General features: G+C 41.2%; 1 protein-coding gene across 1 annotated transcript in view; it reads right to left on the reverse strand.

The window, feature by feature from the left end:
• FER1L6 (fer-1 like family member 6) overlaps positions 1-18,291 on the reverse strand; it is a 124,746-nt gene that overhangs the window by 16,456 nt on the left and 89,999 nt on the right. Inside the window, exons 32-37 of the mRNA XM_067467013.1 lie at positions 16,133-16,260; positions 11,409-11,579; positions 10,976-11,136; positions 6,538-6,680; positions 4,913-5,001; positions 720-818 (exon numbers count right to left, since the gene is read on the reverse strand). Coding sequence (XP_067323114.1) covers positions 720-818; positions 4,913-5,001; positions 6,538-6,680; positions 10,976-11,136; positions 11,409-11,579; positions 16,133-16,260 — 791 coding nt within the window. The remainder of the gene's footprint in view (positions 1-719; positions 819-4,912; positions 5,002-6,537; positions 6,681-10,975; positions 11,137-11,408; positions 11,580-16,132; positions 16,261-18,291) is intronic.

Here is an 18,291-nt window from a genome sequence, read left to right on the forward strand (position 1 = left end):
TTCCTTCCCTCAATATATCCTAGAATATGGTTCCATTTGAAGCTATACCAGCCAAGAGCTCAATCAATCCATCAAAACTTTATCATGGTCCAAAGGCCCAATTTGCTCAATGATAAAGGTACACAACTGCAAACAGCCAGGAGCTGACACAGGAATATTTCTGGAAGGGTTTAGAATCACAGAATTGGAAGACACCTCAAGGATCATCCAGTCCAACCCTCTGCTATGCAGGAACATTCAATTCAAGCTCTGCCAGCAGATGTCCATCCAAATTAGGTTGAAAAGCAAGGTGGAAGAGCACAATGCCTCATTCTCCCCTCCCCAAATAATGAGACAACAGACCCACTGTTTTGCTCGCTCACCTGCCCCAAACCCATCTTAGATAAGTTAATTAAAACAATAGTAATTCACACTCTTCCTATATATTGAGGCTATGTATAAACTGGTCATGTATAACTTCAGAATTTTGTTTTTTGACTCTTGGCAATGCGGGGCCTCATCTTCCCTGATTACCAGTTGTGTGCCTGTTTAATTCTAGTCAGGGACTGACTTCCCGATGTGCCACAATGCCACGGCCACAGACTTGTCATCCATATTCACACAGAGGACTTGTTTAATATCGCGGTGACTCATTTCTGATGGATGGCTGGGGTCATAAATTAATTCACCTGTCTATGAATAAATGGAGAGATTCACACACCGTGCCTGGGTCAACTTACCCTTTTACATAGATGTCACTCGATTTTTGTCCTGTGAAGATATTCTCATCTTCCAAAATGACATCTTCAGTATTCCAGATGATTACTCTGAGTTCATAACTGAGTGGGGTTGGTTGGGTGGTTAGGAAAGAAGAAAAAAGACCCAAAATGAAATAAGATGTTATATTCACATGTCGCTTGGTAATTTGTAGTCATAGCTTTTGGGGTTGCATTTGTGGAGACAAATTATAATACTACATTACATAAACGTAATAAAAGTAAGTAGATTTTAGGAAACTGGAGCCATGTAATTTTACATTTTGATTATTTATTTATCGTGTCAGGAGCAAACCAAACAGTTGTATTGCATTAAAAACAAACAAACAAAACACAAAGTTTGCAGACTTGGCATTCTATTAAATGTCCTTTGACCAGTAGCTGGCCACTTGGAGTGCCTCTGGTGTTGCTGCAAGAAGGTCCTCCATTGTGCATGTGGCAGGGCTCAGGTTGCATTGCAGTAGGTGGTCTGTGGTTTGCTCTTCTCCACAATCTCTTTGATGTTTATATGGAACAAATGCCTGAATCCCTCGTGGTTTGTATATGTGATGAAATGACTCTGGATATATCTATAGTGCACTCATATATATATAATTTTTAACTATTATAATGGTCCCACCACCAGGAACTACAGTTTGTGTAATGCTTCTGAAAAGTGTATTGTTGAAGGCTTTCATGGCTGGAATCACTAGGTTGTTGTAGGTTTTTTCGGGCTATATGGCCATGTTCTAGAGGCATTCTCTCCTGACGTTTCTCTTGCATCTATGGCAAGCATCCTCAGAGGTAGTGAGGTCTGTTGGGACTAGGAAAATGGGTTTATATATCTGTGGAATGACCAGGATGGGACAAAGGATTCTTGTCTGCTGGAGCTAGGTGTGAATGTTTCACCTGACCACCTTGATTAGCATTTGATGGCCTAGCAGTGCCTGGGCAATCTTTTGTTGAGAGGTGATTAGATGTACCTGATTGTTTACTCTCTGTTGTTTTGCTGTTGTAATTTTAGAGTTTTTTAAATACTGGTAGCCAGATTTTGTTCATTTTCATGGTTTCCTCCTTTCTGTTCAAATCCCACCCTGGTCATTTCACAGATATATAAACCCATTTTCCTAGTTCCAACAGACCTCACTACCTCTGAGGAGGCTTGCCATAGATGCTTGCCATAGATGCAGGCGAAACGTCAGAAGAGAATGCCTCTAGAACATGTCATATAGCCCGAAAAAACCTACAACAACCCTTCTGAAAAGTGTGTGAGGGGAATTTTCATAACTTTCCAGATGTTCTGCCCTTGCGCTTTGCTATTCTGCTGTTGAATATGCATGCCCAAGTGTGGACCACATCTCAATGAGACATGCCACCTTATCACAGGATGCCTACACCCCACACACTGGAGAAATTATACTGTTTAGCTGGTATTGCACCATCTGACATCCACCGGGAAGTAACAAGCAGTAATGAAAGGACCAAAGCAGTGTCAACCCCAGCCCATCTCCTGTTCGGATATCAGCCAGTACGCCAACATCTTAAATCAAGAAATAGCTTTCTAAGATCTTCAGAGATACTCGCAGGAATACCTCAGCAAGCAAGAGTCCAACAGTGGCAGGCTAAAACTTGGAACCTCAAGCCATGGCTGATACCAAATGAGAGACTCCCTCCTTGGCACACAGAAGACTTGGTGACTTGAAAGGTGCTGAACAGACTGCGCTCTGGCACCACAAGATGCGGAGCCAACCTTATGTAATGGGGCCACAAATTGGAGTCCACGACATGTCAGTGTGGAGAAGAGCAAACCACAGACCACCTACAACAATGCAGCCTGAGCCCTGCCACATGCACAACCTTCTTGCAGCAACACTAGAGGCACTCAAAGTGGTCAGCTGCTGGTCAAAGGACATTTAGTATAATGCCAAGTTTTTAAACTTTGTGTTTTTTAAAAAATACATTACAACCGTACCCTTGGTTTGTTTCTGATATGATAAATAGCTAAAATAATAATCTCTAACCATTTGCTAGGATTGGAATCCAAAAAGTAATCTAAATGTTCTCCACTTGTATTGTGAAAGATCTTTATACCCCTCTCATACTTACAATTTATGGCATTTTCTTAAAAGACGGCATCACATTTAAATGAGTTTAAGTCAACAATGGAAACAATTGTAACTCTACAGAACATAGATAAAAAACCTGTTGACAATGATAAGGATTTATGGGAACTGTAGTCCAAAGCATCTCCACTTTCCCAGCATAACATAGGAGCTTGATTAAGGGTCAAACTATAAAGTATGCTCAACATATATTTAAAGGAGGTGCTCCATCAAGTGGTGAATGACATCTACTTCTCAAAGCATGTGCTTTTCCTCACTTCTGCATCTTGCATTTATTGTGCCCTAGATTTTGTGATCGATTAAAGTAAGCATGTATGTCTTATAGCCGAGGCATATATCCTTGAGGAAATCTTAGAGGGAAAGTATGTCAATAGCAAAGAACTCTTATCTGTTTGAGGCAAGTATGAATGTTGCAATTGGCCACCTTGATTAGCATTGAATGGACTTGCAGCTTCAAAGCCTGGATGCTGTCTGCCCGAGGGAATCCTTTGTTGGGAGGTGTTAGCTGGCCCTGATTGTTTCATGCATGGAATTCCCTTGTTTTCTGAGTGTTGCTCTTTATTTACTCTCCTGATTTTAGAGTTTTTAAATACTGGTAGCCAGATTTTGTTCATTTTCATGGTTTCCTCCTTTCTGTTGAAATGGTCCACATGCTTGTGTATATCAATGGCTTCTCTGTGTAGTCTGGCATGGTGGTTGTGAGAGTGGTCCAGCATTTCTGCGTTCTCAAATAATATGCTGTGTCCAGGTTGTCTTTTTTTGGTGCTTTCCCCCCAGATGCAGCTGTGATGAAGGATAAATTCCAGGTCCTTTGCAGGAAGAATTGTCCTCATTAATATATTCGCCTTCAATGGCATTACTGGGCTCCCGACGGGCGCTTGATTAATCAAGATTGCCTGTCTAAAAAACATTACTCATACTGTAAACAGGATTTATTTTTCTCAGTGTACCCAAAGCTGATTGGCTAATTGGTATCATGCTCTCACCATCCTCATTATGTCATTCCTGATTAGCTGGGACAAGGAATGAAAAAGGAACTTTAACCAGGAAGGAAAAATGTGCCAAAATATCCTTTAAAAAGGCAACAAACAGGACAGAAAGAAATTAATAATTTCAAGCACCTCTTAGCCCCCAAGTACTAATTTCACTTCTTGAAACAAGAAAATATTTAGCTTGTATGATAAGATTTTACAAGTCAGCCTGGGAGTTTGGTTTCCCCCCCTAATTTAGCTTCTAATGCTATGAATCAAAGTTATGTATTTCCATGATTGGTATAAATTAAATATATAGCTGTCTTACTAGAAAACAGCTTAATGTATAGCTTACATTAAAAACAAATTAAAGGCCATAGAAATGACTTCTTAGAGCTTTTCACAATTCCTCATAGACCAAAGCAAAAGTGTGTGTGTGTGTATATGTGTGTGTGTGTGCGTCTGTGTGTGTGTGTGTATATATATATATATATATATCTTTTGTGAAAAGCTCTAAGAAGTCAATTTCTATGGTCTTTAATTTCTCTCTCACACACACACACATATATAGAGGAAAGCTGCCCTCAGACTGAAAATACAAGATATATTAAGTTTTGCTGTCCGAGTTCCTCTCTGAGCTAATTTTTAATGAGCCTTGAAGATTTCCTTGGTTTTTATATCAGTTCTGTATTTGTTGTACTCTCTCTGCCTGACCTGTCATTTTGATGAAGTTATTATATCTGAAATTATTTATTTAAATATTATGTATTTTATTATCTGACATTAAACTGCTAGCTGCAGAAAAACTTGCTGACCTGAAGGTTAGCAGTTTGAAGCCATGGTTTGGGGTGAGCTCTCACTGTTAACCCTAGCTCCTGCCAACCTAGCAATTCGAAAACATGTAATGCGAGTGTATCAATAGGTACCGCCTTGGTGGGAAGGTAAAAGGCACCCATGCAGCCATGCCAGCAAAACACAACCCGAAAAACCTACAACAACCCAGTAACCACATGCAGTTTATTAGCTGGAAGTCAGCAAATGGCGTATATGCAAGGACTGGGAAAGAGAACATTCAACTGTTTACCCTTTTGGTTTTCTGGGTGAAATATCGACCGGTGGCCCTGGGAGAGGCATGTCCTTGGGAAACATGTCCACCCACATCTGCACACGGCCCTTTAGGAAGGAAAACACACAGAATGGGGCTCAGGTTAGCTTAAGAAATAACAACATTAATTATCAGCCTCCTTACAGGAGAGTAGATTTGGTCTGAAGTTTAGAAAGAACTTATAGACCAGGCACAGGCAAACTTCAGCTCTCTAGATGTTTTGGGCTTCAACTCCCATGACAGCAAGTAGACTGTTAGGAAATGTGGAAGCTGAAGTCCAAAACACCTGGAGGGCTGAAGTTTGCCCATGTCTCGTCTAGTCAGTAAGAACAGTTCAGCAATGGAACCAATTGTCTAGAGAGGTGATGGATCTCCTTCAGTGGTGTCTTCAAAAAGAAGTTGAGAAACTACTGCTAGAGTTGCTTTAGTTCAGTGGTTCTCAACCTGTGGGTCCCCGGGTGTTTTGGCCTACAACTCCCAGAAATCCCAGACAGTGTATAGCTGTTAGGATTTCTGGGAGTTGAAGTCAAAACATTTGGGGACCCACAGTTTGAAAACCACTGCTTTAGCTGGAGATCCTTCACTGAGCAGCGAGTTGGACTTCATGGTCTATTACAGTGGTTCTCAACCTGGGGTCCCCAGATGTTTTTGGCCTTCAACTCCCAGAAATCCTAACAGCTGGTAAACTGGCTGGGATTTCTGGGAGTTGTAGGCCAAAAACATCTGGGGACCCCAGGTTGAGAACCACTGGTCTATTAGGTTCCTTGTAAATTCATAATTTTATGGCTCTAGGACTATATATCCCCTTCCATGAGCTGATTTGGAGTCCTTTCCATGCATAGGAGTCTTATCATTCATGGAAACTGGGGTACTAACTTACAACCAAAAAGTGCAAAAGAAGACAGTTATTTAGTTACATGTCCACATATTAACTTAGGTTGAGGCCTAAATCAAGCTGCTAGTATCAACTCTTGTAAACCCACTGAAGCAATAGCTGAAATAGTAAATTGGGACTGACAATTAGATTATTGTTATTGCTGTATGCCTTCAAGCCATTTCTGACTTATAGCAACCCTAAGGTGAACCTATCATTGGGTTTTCTTGGTAAGAAAATTCTTCAGAGTAAGTTTGCCATTGAGTTCCTTGTAGGGAATATGGCTCGTCCAAGGTCACGAAGTGGCCTGCCATGGCTGAGTGGAGATTAGATTTAAGCCCTAGTAAAAACTTCTATGATTGAAACAGAAATACAAGACATTTAATTCTTGTGGGAACACTGTAGTTCGGTGAATACTGTCTACCTGCTCAGCCTGCTCTAGGTACTAACTGTGAAAGAGCAATTTCGGGAGCTTCTTATAGTCTTTAAACTGGATTTGGAGAGAACATAGATCTTCAAATAGTGGATGCTTCAAATAATAAAAGGCATGTCTTTCAACAGAAGAATGCCCACTATAAAATAAGATGCAATTCCAAACCAAGGACAAGGTAGATTTAATGTCTTGGCTTTTATGGGGAAAAGTAAGATGTGTGAAGAGAGAAAGATCATGTGTGACTAAGATGATTTTCAGGTATTCTTTTTTGCTATTTTTCTCTGCTGGAGCATTTACCTGTTCCATGCCAGGCTTGTCTTTGTGGTAGAGAGGCCGTGTCTCAATGTGTTCAGGTACCATTTTACAACCAACACCTGGGATATCTTTCCAGGAACGTAAAACCTTCAGCGCAAGATGTTCATATGACTCTACTGGCTCCTCTGCAAGAAAGAGAAAGGAGAATGCATCATTGTCATAGTTGAGTTGCCACATAATGGGACTATTTATTGTGTTTGTGTCAGTTCAGAAAGGGGCTTATTAAAATCTGCATGAGCATGTCCATCTATCTAGAGGAGTAGTTCCCAACCTGTGATCCGTGGACCACCAATGCTCCACAAGAAGTAAAATATGGTATGTGGCCTCACCATTACTACACTGATGCAATGCCCCAAGGACCACACCCCCTTCCTTGTGGCCATGCGCCCGTGGCAAGGAGGTGAGAGAAAGCCACTAGGGACAGTTTCTTGGGTCTCGTGTTCTGCTTTTTGTATTTTTTCAACCTCAGCCCCCTCCCTTTCTTTTTTTTAACATGAGCGTTAACAAAATCCATGGATAATAACACAGCACAACAAAAAAAATCTTGGGGTCTTCATTTTTAAGCCTATTTCTGGGGTTATTTGGGGTGCAGATTCAGAAAATTGCATTAGATAGACCACATCAACTCTAGATTATTAAATATGGTTTTTGGTGGGTGAGCATATGGTGACTACAGGATGGCATATGTTCTGTATCAGAAACTAGAGCTGATGTGGTCTATCCAATGCAATTGTCTGAATCAGCACCCCAAGTAACCAAACTTAATCTAAAGTTGACCAAAAGCAGATTTGTAACCCTTTTGGTACTAATATTGTGGTCCCTGGTCAAAGTGGACCCTGTTCAAATGATCCCTGGTCAAGTGGCCTCTGATCAAGTCATCCCTGGTCAAGTAGCCCCTGGTCATGCGGAGCCTGGTCAAAATGGTCCCAGGTCAAAGTGGTCCCTGGTCAAGTCATCCCTGCTCAAGTGATCTCTGGTCATGTGGAGCCTGGTCAAAATTGTCCTGGGTCAAGTCAGGCATGTAGCTGGGGGGGGCTCGGGGGGCTTCAGCCCCCCCCCCCCCAAATTCTCATGGTGGTTCGCGAAAAGGCCTTACTGGTGCATTATTTAAACTGTTATGTTTATTCATATCATGATCTGATCACCATACTCAATATATCCCATATGCATGGGGGTATTGGGGTAATGATACAAAAGGTTTGCTAGGCTAGACCCTCTTTCACTCAGACTCAGCCCCCCCCCTGAAACTCAGCCCCCCCCCCGAAACCCCCCCCCCCGAAAAAAATTCACACCCCCCCCGAAACGAAATCCTGGCTACGGGCCTGGGTCAAGTGGTCCCTGGTCAAGTGGACCCTGGTCAAGTGGTCCCTGGTCAATTCATCCTGGTCAAGTGGTCTCCGGTCATGTGGAGCCTGGTCAAAATGTACCTGGTCAAAGTGGTCCCTGGTCAAGTGGTCCCTGGTCAAAAAAAAGGTTGGGAACCATTGGTCTAGAGTGCTTGGATTGTGTCTTCCTGATTGGCAGAATGGGGTTTGATTGGATGGTCCCTGGAAGTCTCTTTTAACTCTAGAGGTCAATGATTCTATAACATGACCTCACCTCACTACCTCTGAGGATGCTTACCATAGATGCAGGCGAAACGTCAGGAGAGAATGCCTCTAGAACATGGCCATATAGCCCGAAAAAACCTACAACAACCCAGATTCTATAACAACTCTCCCAAAGAAACACAGATTACATATCCATCTATAAAAATGCCCAGGGACCAATAAGGAAATTCATGAAAAGATGTAATGTAATCATTCAAGGAATATACAGTGCCAACAAGCAATCAAAACCCATGGATATAATTATACATGAATATCATTTGCTGAAACTGGAAGTGCATCCAGGTGCACATATGATTAGGGAGGTAATCTATGCATGCTGCAGTATTTTGACTGAGATGCACACATTTTTATATCCATTGAAAGCTTCATCTCCACCAATATTATCATGCGGCAGTGAGTGTTAACACCTTTTTAATGTAATTAGTTGGACTGAGGACACAGCCTATCAAGACTGCTAAGTGAGTCATTATCTTCCTTTTTAATGCCTCCATCCGTGCTCCTCCATAATCATTTACTCAGATATTCCTTAATGCTATTTACAGCCTTAATGAAAAGCTCAGCAGCTGCTATCTTGCGGTTTCAAACCTCAGCGATAGAAACACTGCTTTGGTTTTGGTTTCGTGAATGTTTGAAGTTTAGAAAGTTTTATAATTGCACTGAGAGAAGGACCTCTGGTCACCGGGAGCATTTGCCATCGACGCACTGAAATGTCACTGATGTTTACTGAAAAATGTAAAGTGATTCACAGTGTCAACATGCAATGAAGTGTCATATCCCAAGGGACCTTATCTAATTGCAGTTTCCCATGTTTGGCAGCATATGCCAGCCATATCTCAGAGCTGGGTAGAATTCTAACTTAATAAACAATATGGTCCCCATCTCATCAACCCAGATACTACATGAAACAAAATACTTCCCCTCCATTAAATGATTATTTTGCCCACTCTTCATTATAGGGGACAGATTTGAAATTAGATTATTTCATCCCAACACATTATCCTTGGGAAAAGAGGGCATCATTCAGTGTTCGCATCAAGGTCAAGAGCAGCACCAAATAATGAAAAAATCTGAGAATCCTTCAAGACAATAAATAAATAAATCTGAAAATCGCAGATTTATTTCTGTCCAAATCGATCTTATTTGGCAAGTTATCTTCTTCATCCTGAAGTATTTCCTGAAAACTCCCAGCATCATTAAAGATGTTTCATTCTTGCTCCTCAAGTTAATTTAAATTAATTTTGCATTTTCCAAAATGAAATGTATCTCTACTTGGCTGTTTGCATTCTCCCAGAACTAGGTAGTAAATCCAGCAATTGGTTTCAAGACACAGATTCAACACAGGTCAAGCAAGGGAAACAAAATGATCCTAATGTTTAATTAGGATCAGTGGAAATGGGTGAAGGAATGGTTGCTTATATGTAATTGTGTTTCTTCGAATGATCATCTGTGAAATTCGCACTTATGGTGCTCACTGAGCAGGTGCAAGGAGGTACTATAGGTGCGACTTTTGCAGAGACCACGAAGAAGAAAACCAGTTTTTGAAATGTTGCACGAGTCTAGATGTGAAACATGATCAGTGAGAAGGAGAACAGCAAGTGAGGAAAAGTGAAAGATTCCTGGGATATTTCCAGAAAAACTTTGGATACAGATTTAGGAATATGCACATCATAAAAAAGGTGATAAGAACTGGAAATACTTAAAACTTCCAGAGACGTTCCCATCTTCTGGATGATCCCTGAAATGTTATGGAATCTGTTATCTTCTATCTGAATGTTAGAGTAGCCTCAATAAATAGTGAATTTTAAACTGTGTGAAATCATTTTTTGGAAATATTTCTGTTAACCTTATTCAAATATAAGGCTAAATATTGAGATACTGTAATTATAGTAACTGGTGAGCTAGATCTATGGTAAGCACAGTGGGTTAAACTGCCAGCTGCAGTAAATCTTGCTGATCAGAAGGTTGGCAGTTCAAGCTGCAGAACGGGTGAGCTCCCGCCATCAGCCCTAGCTTCTATTTACCTAGCAGTTCAGAAACAGTAATGTGAGTAGAGCAATAGGTACCACTTTGATGGAGAAATAAAAGGCTCCCATGAAGACATGCCAGCAATTTGATCAGGAAGGTGTCTATGAACAACAGGCTCCTCAGCATGGAAAAATGGAACAACAGCACCTCCCAATGGCCGGAGTTGAGCACAGCCTCCAGATGCCGAAAATGAAAAACAGGGAAGCCTTGCCTCTGTCTATGTACTGTCTATCTTTGTTGTTAATTGTATAATGGTATTTAATGTTTAGCATATATGCATTTTGTAATCCGCTCTGAATCCCCTCAGGGAGATAGAGCAGAATATAAATAAAGAATATTAAAGTCAGGTGGACCAATGTGGTCCTCTAGGTGTTTTCTTTGCCTTCATTTCTCATCCGCATTAAACAACATAGGCTGGATCTATACTGGCCTATATTCCAGGATTTGATCCCAAATTATCTGCTTTGAATTGGATTATATGAGACTACACTGCCAGGTAATCTGGAATCAGATCCTTGGATATGTGCAGTGTAACTCCAGCCACAGCCCACCATTAAGAATTTGGGGAGTTGCAGGCGTCTTGCAATCACCACTGCTCTGGATGATTAGAAAAACATGGCTTTGTTTCCAACAGCAATAAATGCAGTGCTTTACAGGGTGATGAATATATTGATAGCACAGATATATGCTGTTGGTACTAAATATACAATTGGCACTAGCTTGCCCCTTTCTATATATACATATATGGATGTATGTTTGTACATATATATTCACAGCATGCTTACCATTTTCATCTTCCTGGAAAACTGTCTGCCCAGTGAAGACTTTATCCCCGATTTGTATTTTTCCAGGTTGCATGTAGGGCCCATTCATTTTGTTATCCTTGCAGAGCTTGGTTAGGATTTCTGTTGGCTTGGTGGCATCTCTCCAGGCATTATATCCTTCACTGAGAATTAAAGAAGATGGCTTAGCATTGAATGGGTGAATATTCCTCATGGTGACTGTGAAATACTACTATTCCTTTCAGACTGGAGTGACTCAAAATGTCTATTATTGAGTTAAATTTGATTCTGATAAGGTCCATGCCACTAGCACAGCTGTATCTTGCATCTGCTTGCCTAGAAGTCTCTTAAAATTTCAAGTACTGTTAATTTAATGGTTACTTATAGATTGTACTGCTTACATTTAATATTGATTCATATTGAAATAAAAACTTACATTTCGTATTGACTCTGCAACCCACAGGTAGCTCGATGGCGGCTGTAGAAACGGTTTTCCAAATCGATTTTGGTCTCTCCAATAAGATCATCTGAACCAATCAAGTCATAGTCATAGATCAGGACTGAAAGCAGGGACTCCTTCGGGAAAGTGGCCTGGATTTCAAACGACCTGATGCAAAAAGACAGATAAAATGATGTCACTTGAATCATTATTTACGCTGCAGTTTTGAACATACTTACTTCCAAATAGGTCCCACTGAAATCAATTACTTTTAAATAGAGTTGGCTATGACTGAAGTGTTAAAGTAATTAAGATGTTTCCAAATGAGCTTCAGTGTTTAACCCAAAACATCATCCCTGGGAGAAACTTTCCTGGTATCTCACAAAACTATGATTAACAAAAGTCAGATTCAGATGGAGATGCTATATAGATGCTTCCAGGGAAAAGTAAAAGAAATAGGGATTTTTTTTTATAGTTTCCAACATCAGTTTAACCCTTTTCTTGATGTCTGAAGTCAAATAAATGTATGCAGCAATGATATTTTGCATATTATCCTGATGAGATGAGATACTGATGACCTTGAGGAAATAATTTGAATTCATTTCCCTATTAATACATTAGCAATGAATATCTCTCACAGTCCAGCAGGCATTGCAGAAAACACAGCGGCACCTAACTTCATGCAACCAGTCTCAACAAAAACATACATTGCCCTTTTTTAAATGCTGTGGCGACATCCTTCAAGGACAGGGGTGAGGAACATAATGTCTCTATATGTTGTTGTACTGCAGTTCCCATCAACGTAGCCAATGGACTGTTCAGGCTTGGAAGATGGGCTCTACAGAAAGTGATAGGTAAAGGTAAAGGTTTTCCCCTGACATGAAGTCCAGACGTGTCCGACCCTGGGGTGAGGTGCTCATCTCCATTTCTAAGCCAAAGAGCCGGCATTGACCGTAGACACCTCCAAGGAAATGTGGCTGACATGACTGCATGGAGCGCTGTTACATTCCTGCATGAGCGGTACCTACTGATCTACTCACATTTGCATGTTTTCAAACTGCTAGGTTGGCAGAAGCTGGGGCTGACAACGGAAGCTCACACCACTCCCCGGATTTAAACCTGCGACCTTTCGGTCAACAAGAGAGTGATAATCCCACTATAATCTACAGGCCAATCGATACTCCACCACAGACATCAGAAGAGCCGCAAGACCAAGAACAAGTCACAAGGGTAAAGACAAAGATCCACCCAAAGCAAAAGTGTTCTTACCATACATCAAGGAAACCACTGACTGCATAACGAAGCTAATGAAGAAACAAACCTACAAACTATCTACAGACCCACCAAGAAAATCCAACAAAGGGTTCCTCTTATCTCTGCAGGAGGCTACGGTATACAATGCAGCTGTGAACAAGTCTACATAGGGACCACCAAACACAGCATTACCCAGACACGAATCAAGGAACATGAAAGGCACTGCAGACTAATTCAACCAGAGAAGTCAGCCATAGCAGAGCACCTGATGAACCAGCCTGGATGCCACATATTATTTGAGAACACGAAAATGCTGGGCCAGTCTAACAATCACCATGTCAGACTACACAGAGAAGCCACTGAAATCCACATGCATGTGAACAATTTCAACAGAAAGGAGGAAACCATGAAAATGAACAAATCTGGCTACCAGCATTTAAAAACACTAAAATCAGGACAGTAAATAAAGAACAAGGCTCAGAAAACAGGAGAATTCCAGACAGGAAACAATCAAGGTCAGCTAACACCTCCCAACAAAGGATCCCGCCAGGCAGGACGCTTTGAAGCTAATCAAGGTGGCCAACTGCAACATTCACACTTGCTTCAAACAGATAAGAGTTCTTTCTCTCACCCTGGACATTCCACAGATATATAAACCTCACTTATCTAGTTTCCAACAGACCTCACAACCTCTGAGTATGCCTTCCAAAGATGTGGGTTAAATGTCAGGAGAGGATGCTTCTGGAATATGGCCTCAGACTGGAAAACCTACAGCAACCCAATCCCACTATAGTGTTTCCATCACTAACCATCATTTATTTATTTATGATATTTCTATCCCTATTTCCATTTACAGAAATACCACTCAAATGTTGTCCTAGAGTTATTATCACCATCCAGATTCTCACTGGATACGCTTTGGCTAGATTGGCATGCTTCAACTCCAGTATCCATAGGTTTGATATCCATGATTTCCTCTACCTACATCAGATAAAATATGCATTCTCTAGGAATTTTCTATGTCTTTCAAGTGATTATATGTTATGCTTCTGATGGAAGTTAGCACAGAGTTGCTTTGGTAAATTCCTAGAGGATATCTCTGTAGGAACTTTGTAGGTCCTTCTTTACAACCTTGAATTTTCCTCAAAGGGTTTCCCTCTCTCTCAATTGGAGCCTTCTCTTTATCTTCCAAAACCTTCATCCTATCCAACACTCTCATTGTCAATATCATCCCAACAGCATCTCCCACATTCACTCCCTCAATATGCAAAATCCTTATGCAAAATGCACTCAATATTCAACACCTGTCACTTAATCTCCAGGCATGGTCTTAGCTATACTTGCACCACACATGCCTCAAACAATTTATGGCAAAGCAAAAACACCTGGAAAGTCACAGAGTTGCCCTGCACTGCCCTATCTATTGGTAAGAATCCTTATGGCAATTATTATTGCTCAGGTCATAATCATGACCAATTTTGTTGCTTTTCTTGAACACTGTTAATTTAATAAGCATCTTGAATCCTGTAGAGATCCGTTTGCTTACATAAATATTTTCTGCAGTTGCTGATTCAGACTACCTAGGATGAATCCTGAATGAAGGATGTCCTCCCTGGGGGCCTTATTATTCTGGAGCTCCTGCATTCATATCTTCAGCAGTGAATGGGATTAAAAAGCCAGGCATGCATTAACATTTTTGAGTTTGGGGGCATTAATTTGGAAATGTGGCTCTGATACATGTCTCCTTATATGACTGAAAACACACTTAAGCCATGTTTCCTGACTATCTGGCTTCTTTTTATTAGATTTTATTGTATTAACTCAATGGTTCTCAACCTTCCTAATGCCGTGACCCCTTAATAAAGTTCCTCATGTTGTGTTGACCCCCAATCATAAAATTATCTCCATTGCTACTTCATAACTGTAATTTTGCAACTGTTATGTACCATCATATGAATATCTGATATGCAGGATGTATTTTCATTCACTGGACCAAATACTGGTGGGGTTGGGGGGATTGATTTTGTCATTTGGGAGTTGTAGTTGCTGGGATTTATAGTTCACCTACAATCAAAGAGCATTCTGGACTCCACCAATGATGGAATTGAACCAAACTTGGCACACAGAACTCCCATGACCAAGAGAAAATACTAGAAGGGTTTGGTGGGCACTGACCTAGAGTTTTGGAGTTGTAGTTCACCTACATCCTGAGAGCACTGTGGACTCAAACAATGATGGATCCGGACCAAACTTGGCACAAATACTCAATATGCCCAAATGGGAACACTAGTAGAGTTTGGGGGGGAAATAGACCTTGACATTTGGGAGTTGTAGTTGCTGGGATGTATAGTTCACTTACAATCAAAGAATATTCTGAACCCCACCAACAATAGAATTGGGCCAGAACCAACAATAGAATTGGGCCACACAGAACCGCCATGACCAACAGAAAATACTGTGCTTTCTGATGGTCTTTGGCGACCCCTGTGACACCCCCTCGTGACCCCCCTCGGGGTCCCGACCCCCAGGTTGAGAACCACTGTATTAACTTAATGTTTTAATTATTTATAATGACCGTTGTTGTGTATTTTACTGTGTTTAATTGTAGTCATCGAATATGTGCCGGCTGGAAGCCGCCCTGAGTCCCCCCTAAGGGGTTGAGAAGGGCGGGGTAAAAATACCCAAAATAAATAAATTAAATTAAATATCTGGACCCTTGTTTAAAATCCCAACTTTTAATACATTTATCTATTTTATGTGGAAGTGATGCAGCGAGTATGATAAGAGAATATTAATACTGCACTCAGGTTGACAAATGACTACCTTGGCCATTAGCATTTGGATTGAATAGCACAGTGTAAAAAAAAGGAATATTCCTGGTTCCCTACAAAACCAGGTGGCGCAGTGAGTTAAATCGCTGAGCTGCTGAACTTGCTGACCGAAAGGTTGGTGGTTCAAATCTGGGGAGCTCCCACTGTTAGCCCCAGCTTCTGCCAACCTAACAGTTCGAGAACATGTAAATGTGAGTAGATCAATAGGTACCACTCCGACGGGAAGATAATGGTGCTCCGTGCAGTCATGCCGGCCACATGACCTTAGAGGTGTCTATGAACAACACCAGCTCTTTGGCTTAAAAATGGAGATGAGTACCACCCCCCAGAATCAAACATTACTAGACTTAAGGTCAGGGTAAAACCTTTACCCTCAGCTACAAAATACCCACATTTCAGATACCTTGCTACATAGAGATGTAGCAGCAAAAACTAATTCCAAGCAATGCCTGGAGAGTATGGAAGCTGAATAAATTGCAATTAGAGGATGTGACACATTGTCAAGATTTAATCAGCACTTTTATAGCATCTAAACAGACGTGCATCAATGTTTAACAAATGTACTTTGTCCTGAATAATGAAGAGACAGACCAATTGATCACACATGGAACATCACACAAATATCATTATACTGACCTTCCAAAAATTGGATTTAGCTGCTTCGGAATATAATTGTCTCGGTCTTTAATTTCTGTTTTCCCCAGCCTAAGTACAATATAAGGGTCGGATTTGCCATCTGGATCGGCTGGACTCAGATTAAAGGCCTATAAAAGCAGAAAAGAGAACTATTTAATAAGTGATACCATGGGCATGGGCAAACTTTGGCTTTCCAGGTGTTCTGGACTTCAACTCCTGGCTGTTAGGAATTTTTCTCATGCCTGTGATAAACCCTTCCATTCAATATAATTTCCAAAGGCAATACTGAGGTTGGTTTCCAGTACAATGAATGTGGGAGGGGAAGAGGAAGCACACGTAGTATGTTCTCCCTCTCCATTGTTATATCCAAAAAATACTCGGTCTTGCTGGCCACCTCTCTATGTATGTATATATGTATTCATTTATTTACTGTATTTATACCCCGCTCTTCTCACCCCGAAGGGGACACAGAGGAGCTTACACAACACACATACGGTAAACATTCAATGCCAATTATACAATTAAGAAGGACAGACAACACAAACAGAAGTAGAGGCAGTTTTTCCCATCTTATTTCCAGCATTTTGGAGACTGTGCTCGACTCTGACCACAGGGAGGTGCTATCGCCCCATCTTCCATGCTGAGGAGTTTTCCTCCGCAATGTCCTAAAGGCCACCTTTATTTCTGTTGTTCATTCATTCAGTCGTTTCTGACTCTTCGTGACCTCATGGACCAGTCCACGCCAGAGCTCCCTGTTGGTCATCACCACCTTCAGCTCCTTCAAGGTCAATCCAGTCACTTGCCCTTGGTTGGCCCCTCTTCCTTTTTCCACAGCATCATTGTCTTCTCTAAGCTTTCCTTTCTTCTCATGATGCCCTTTCTTCTCATGATGTCCATCTTGCCCTTGGTCGGCCCCTCTTCCTTTTTCCTTCCATTTTCCACAGCATCATTGTCTTCTCTAAGCTTTCTTTTCTTCTCATGATGTGGCCAAAGTACTTCATCTTGGCCTCTACTATCCTTCCCTCCAATGAGCAGTCAGGCTTTATCTCTTGAAGTATGGACTGGTTGGATCTTCTCGCTGTCCAAGGCACTTTCAGAACTTTCCTCCAGCACCACAGTTCAAAAGCATCTATCTTCCTTCGCTCAGCCTTCCCTAAGGTCCAACTCTCACATCCATAGGTTACTACGGGGAATACCATTGCTTTGACTATGCGGATCTTTGTTGCCAGTGATATGTCTCTACTCTTCACTATTTTACCAAGTTTGGTCATTGCTCTCCTCCCAAGAAGTAAGCGTCTCCTGATTTCCTGGCTGCAGTCTGCATCTGCAGTAATCTTTGACCCTAGAAATACAAAGTCTGTCACTGCCTCCACGTTTTCTCCCTCTATTTCCCAGTTGTCAATCATTCTTGTTGCCATAATCTTGTTTTTTTTAATGTTTAACTGCAACTCAGCTTTTGCGCTTTCCTCTTTCACCTTGATTAGAAGGCTCCTCAGTTCCTCCTTACTTTTGGCACCTTTATTACCTCCCTGCTAAAAGTGGTACCTATTTTATCTACTCACATTTTTGCTTTTGACCCGCTGGGTGAACAGGTGAGCTGGGGCTAACAGCAGATGCTCACTCCGACCCAGGCTCGAACTCCTGACCTTTTGATTTGCAGGATTTTTCTGCAGCACAGCGGTTTAGCCTGCTGCGCTAAGCCCGGTTCCCAAAGGAGATGACAAAATAGCAAATGATTTAGCTCAGAAAATATGTAGAATGAAGATGTGCACAATTCTTATCCTTCCTGTTCTATTTGCATCTTCATTCTATATACGACCATTATGTTAAAAATCCCAGCAGAAAGAGGAGGAAGAAGGACATTTTCTATTTCCTTCCCCATTTAAACAGTAATATTCAAAATGGTATTTCGATTTCAATTGTGGCAAGGCCTGTGAGTGTTAGAAGACTCGTTTGGGGCTAAAAGATGTCTTTGCTTCTGTAGAGAGAAGAGTCCATGTAAATATGTTGAAGCCTTATGTTGTAAGATCTGCAAATGTATGTTTTGTTGTTTCAGAAGAAGAATCCGGTCCCTTTTCTTTTTGGGATGGTGATCGTGAACAGTACAGGAATTTAGATCGGGTAGATGTGAATGTAGAATTGTCCCTACCTCAGAAAAG

Source organism: Anolis sagrei, chromosome 4, assembly GCF_037176765.1.
Source record: "Anolis sagrei isolate rAnoSag1 chromosome 4, rAnoSag1.mat, whole genome shotgun sequence".
NCBI classification, from domain to species: domain Eukaryota; kingdom Metazoa; phylum Chordata; class Lepidosauria; order Squamata; family Dactyloidae; genus Anolis; species Anolis sagrei.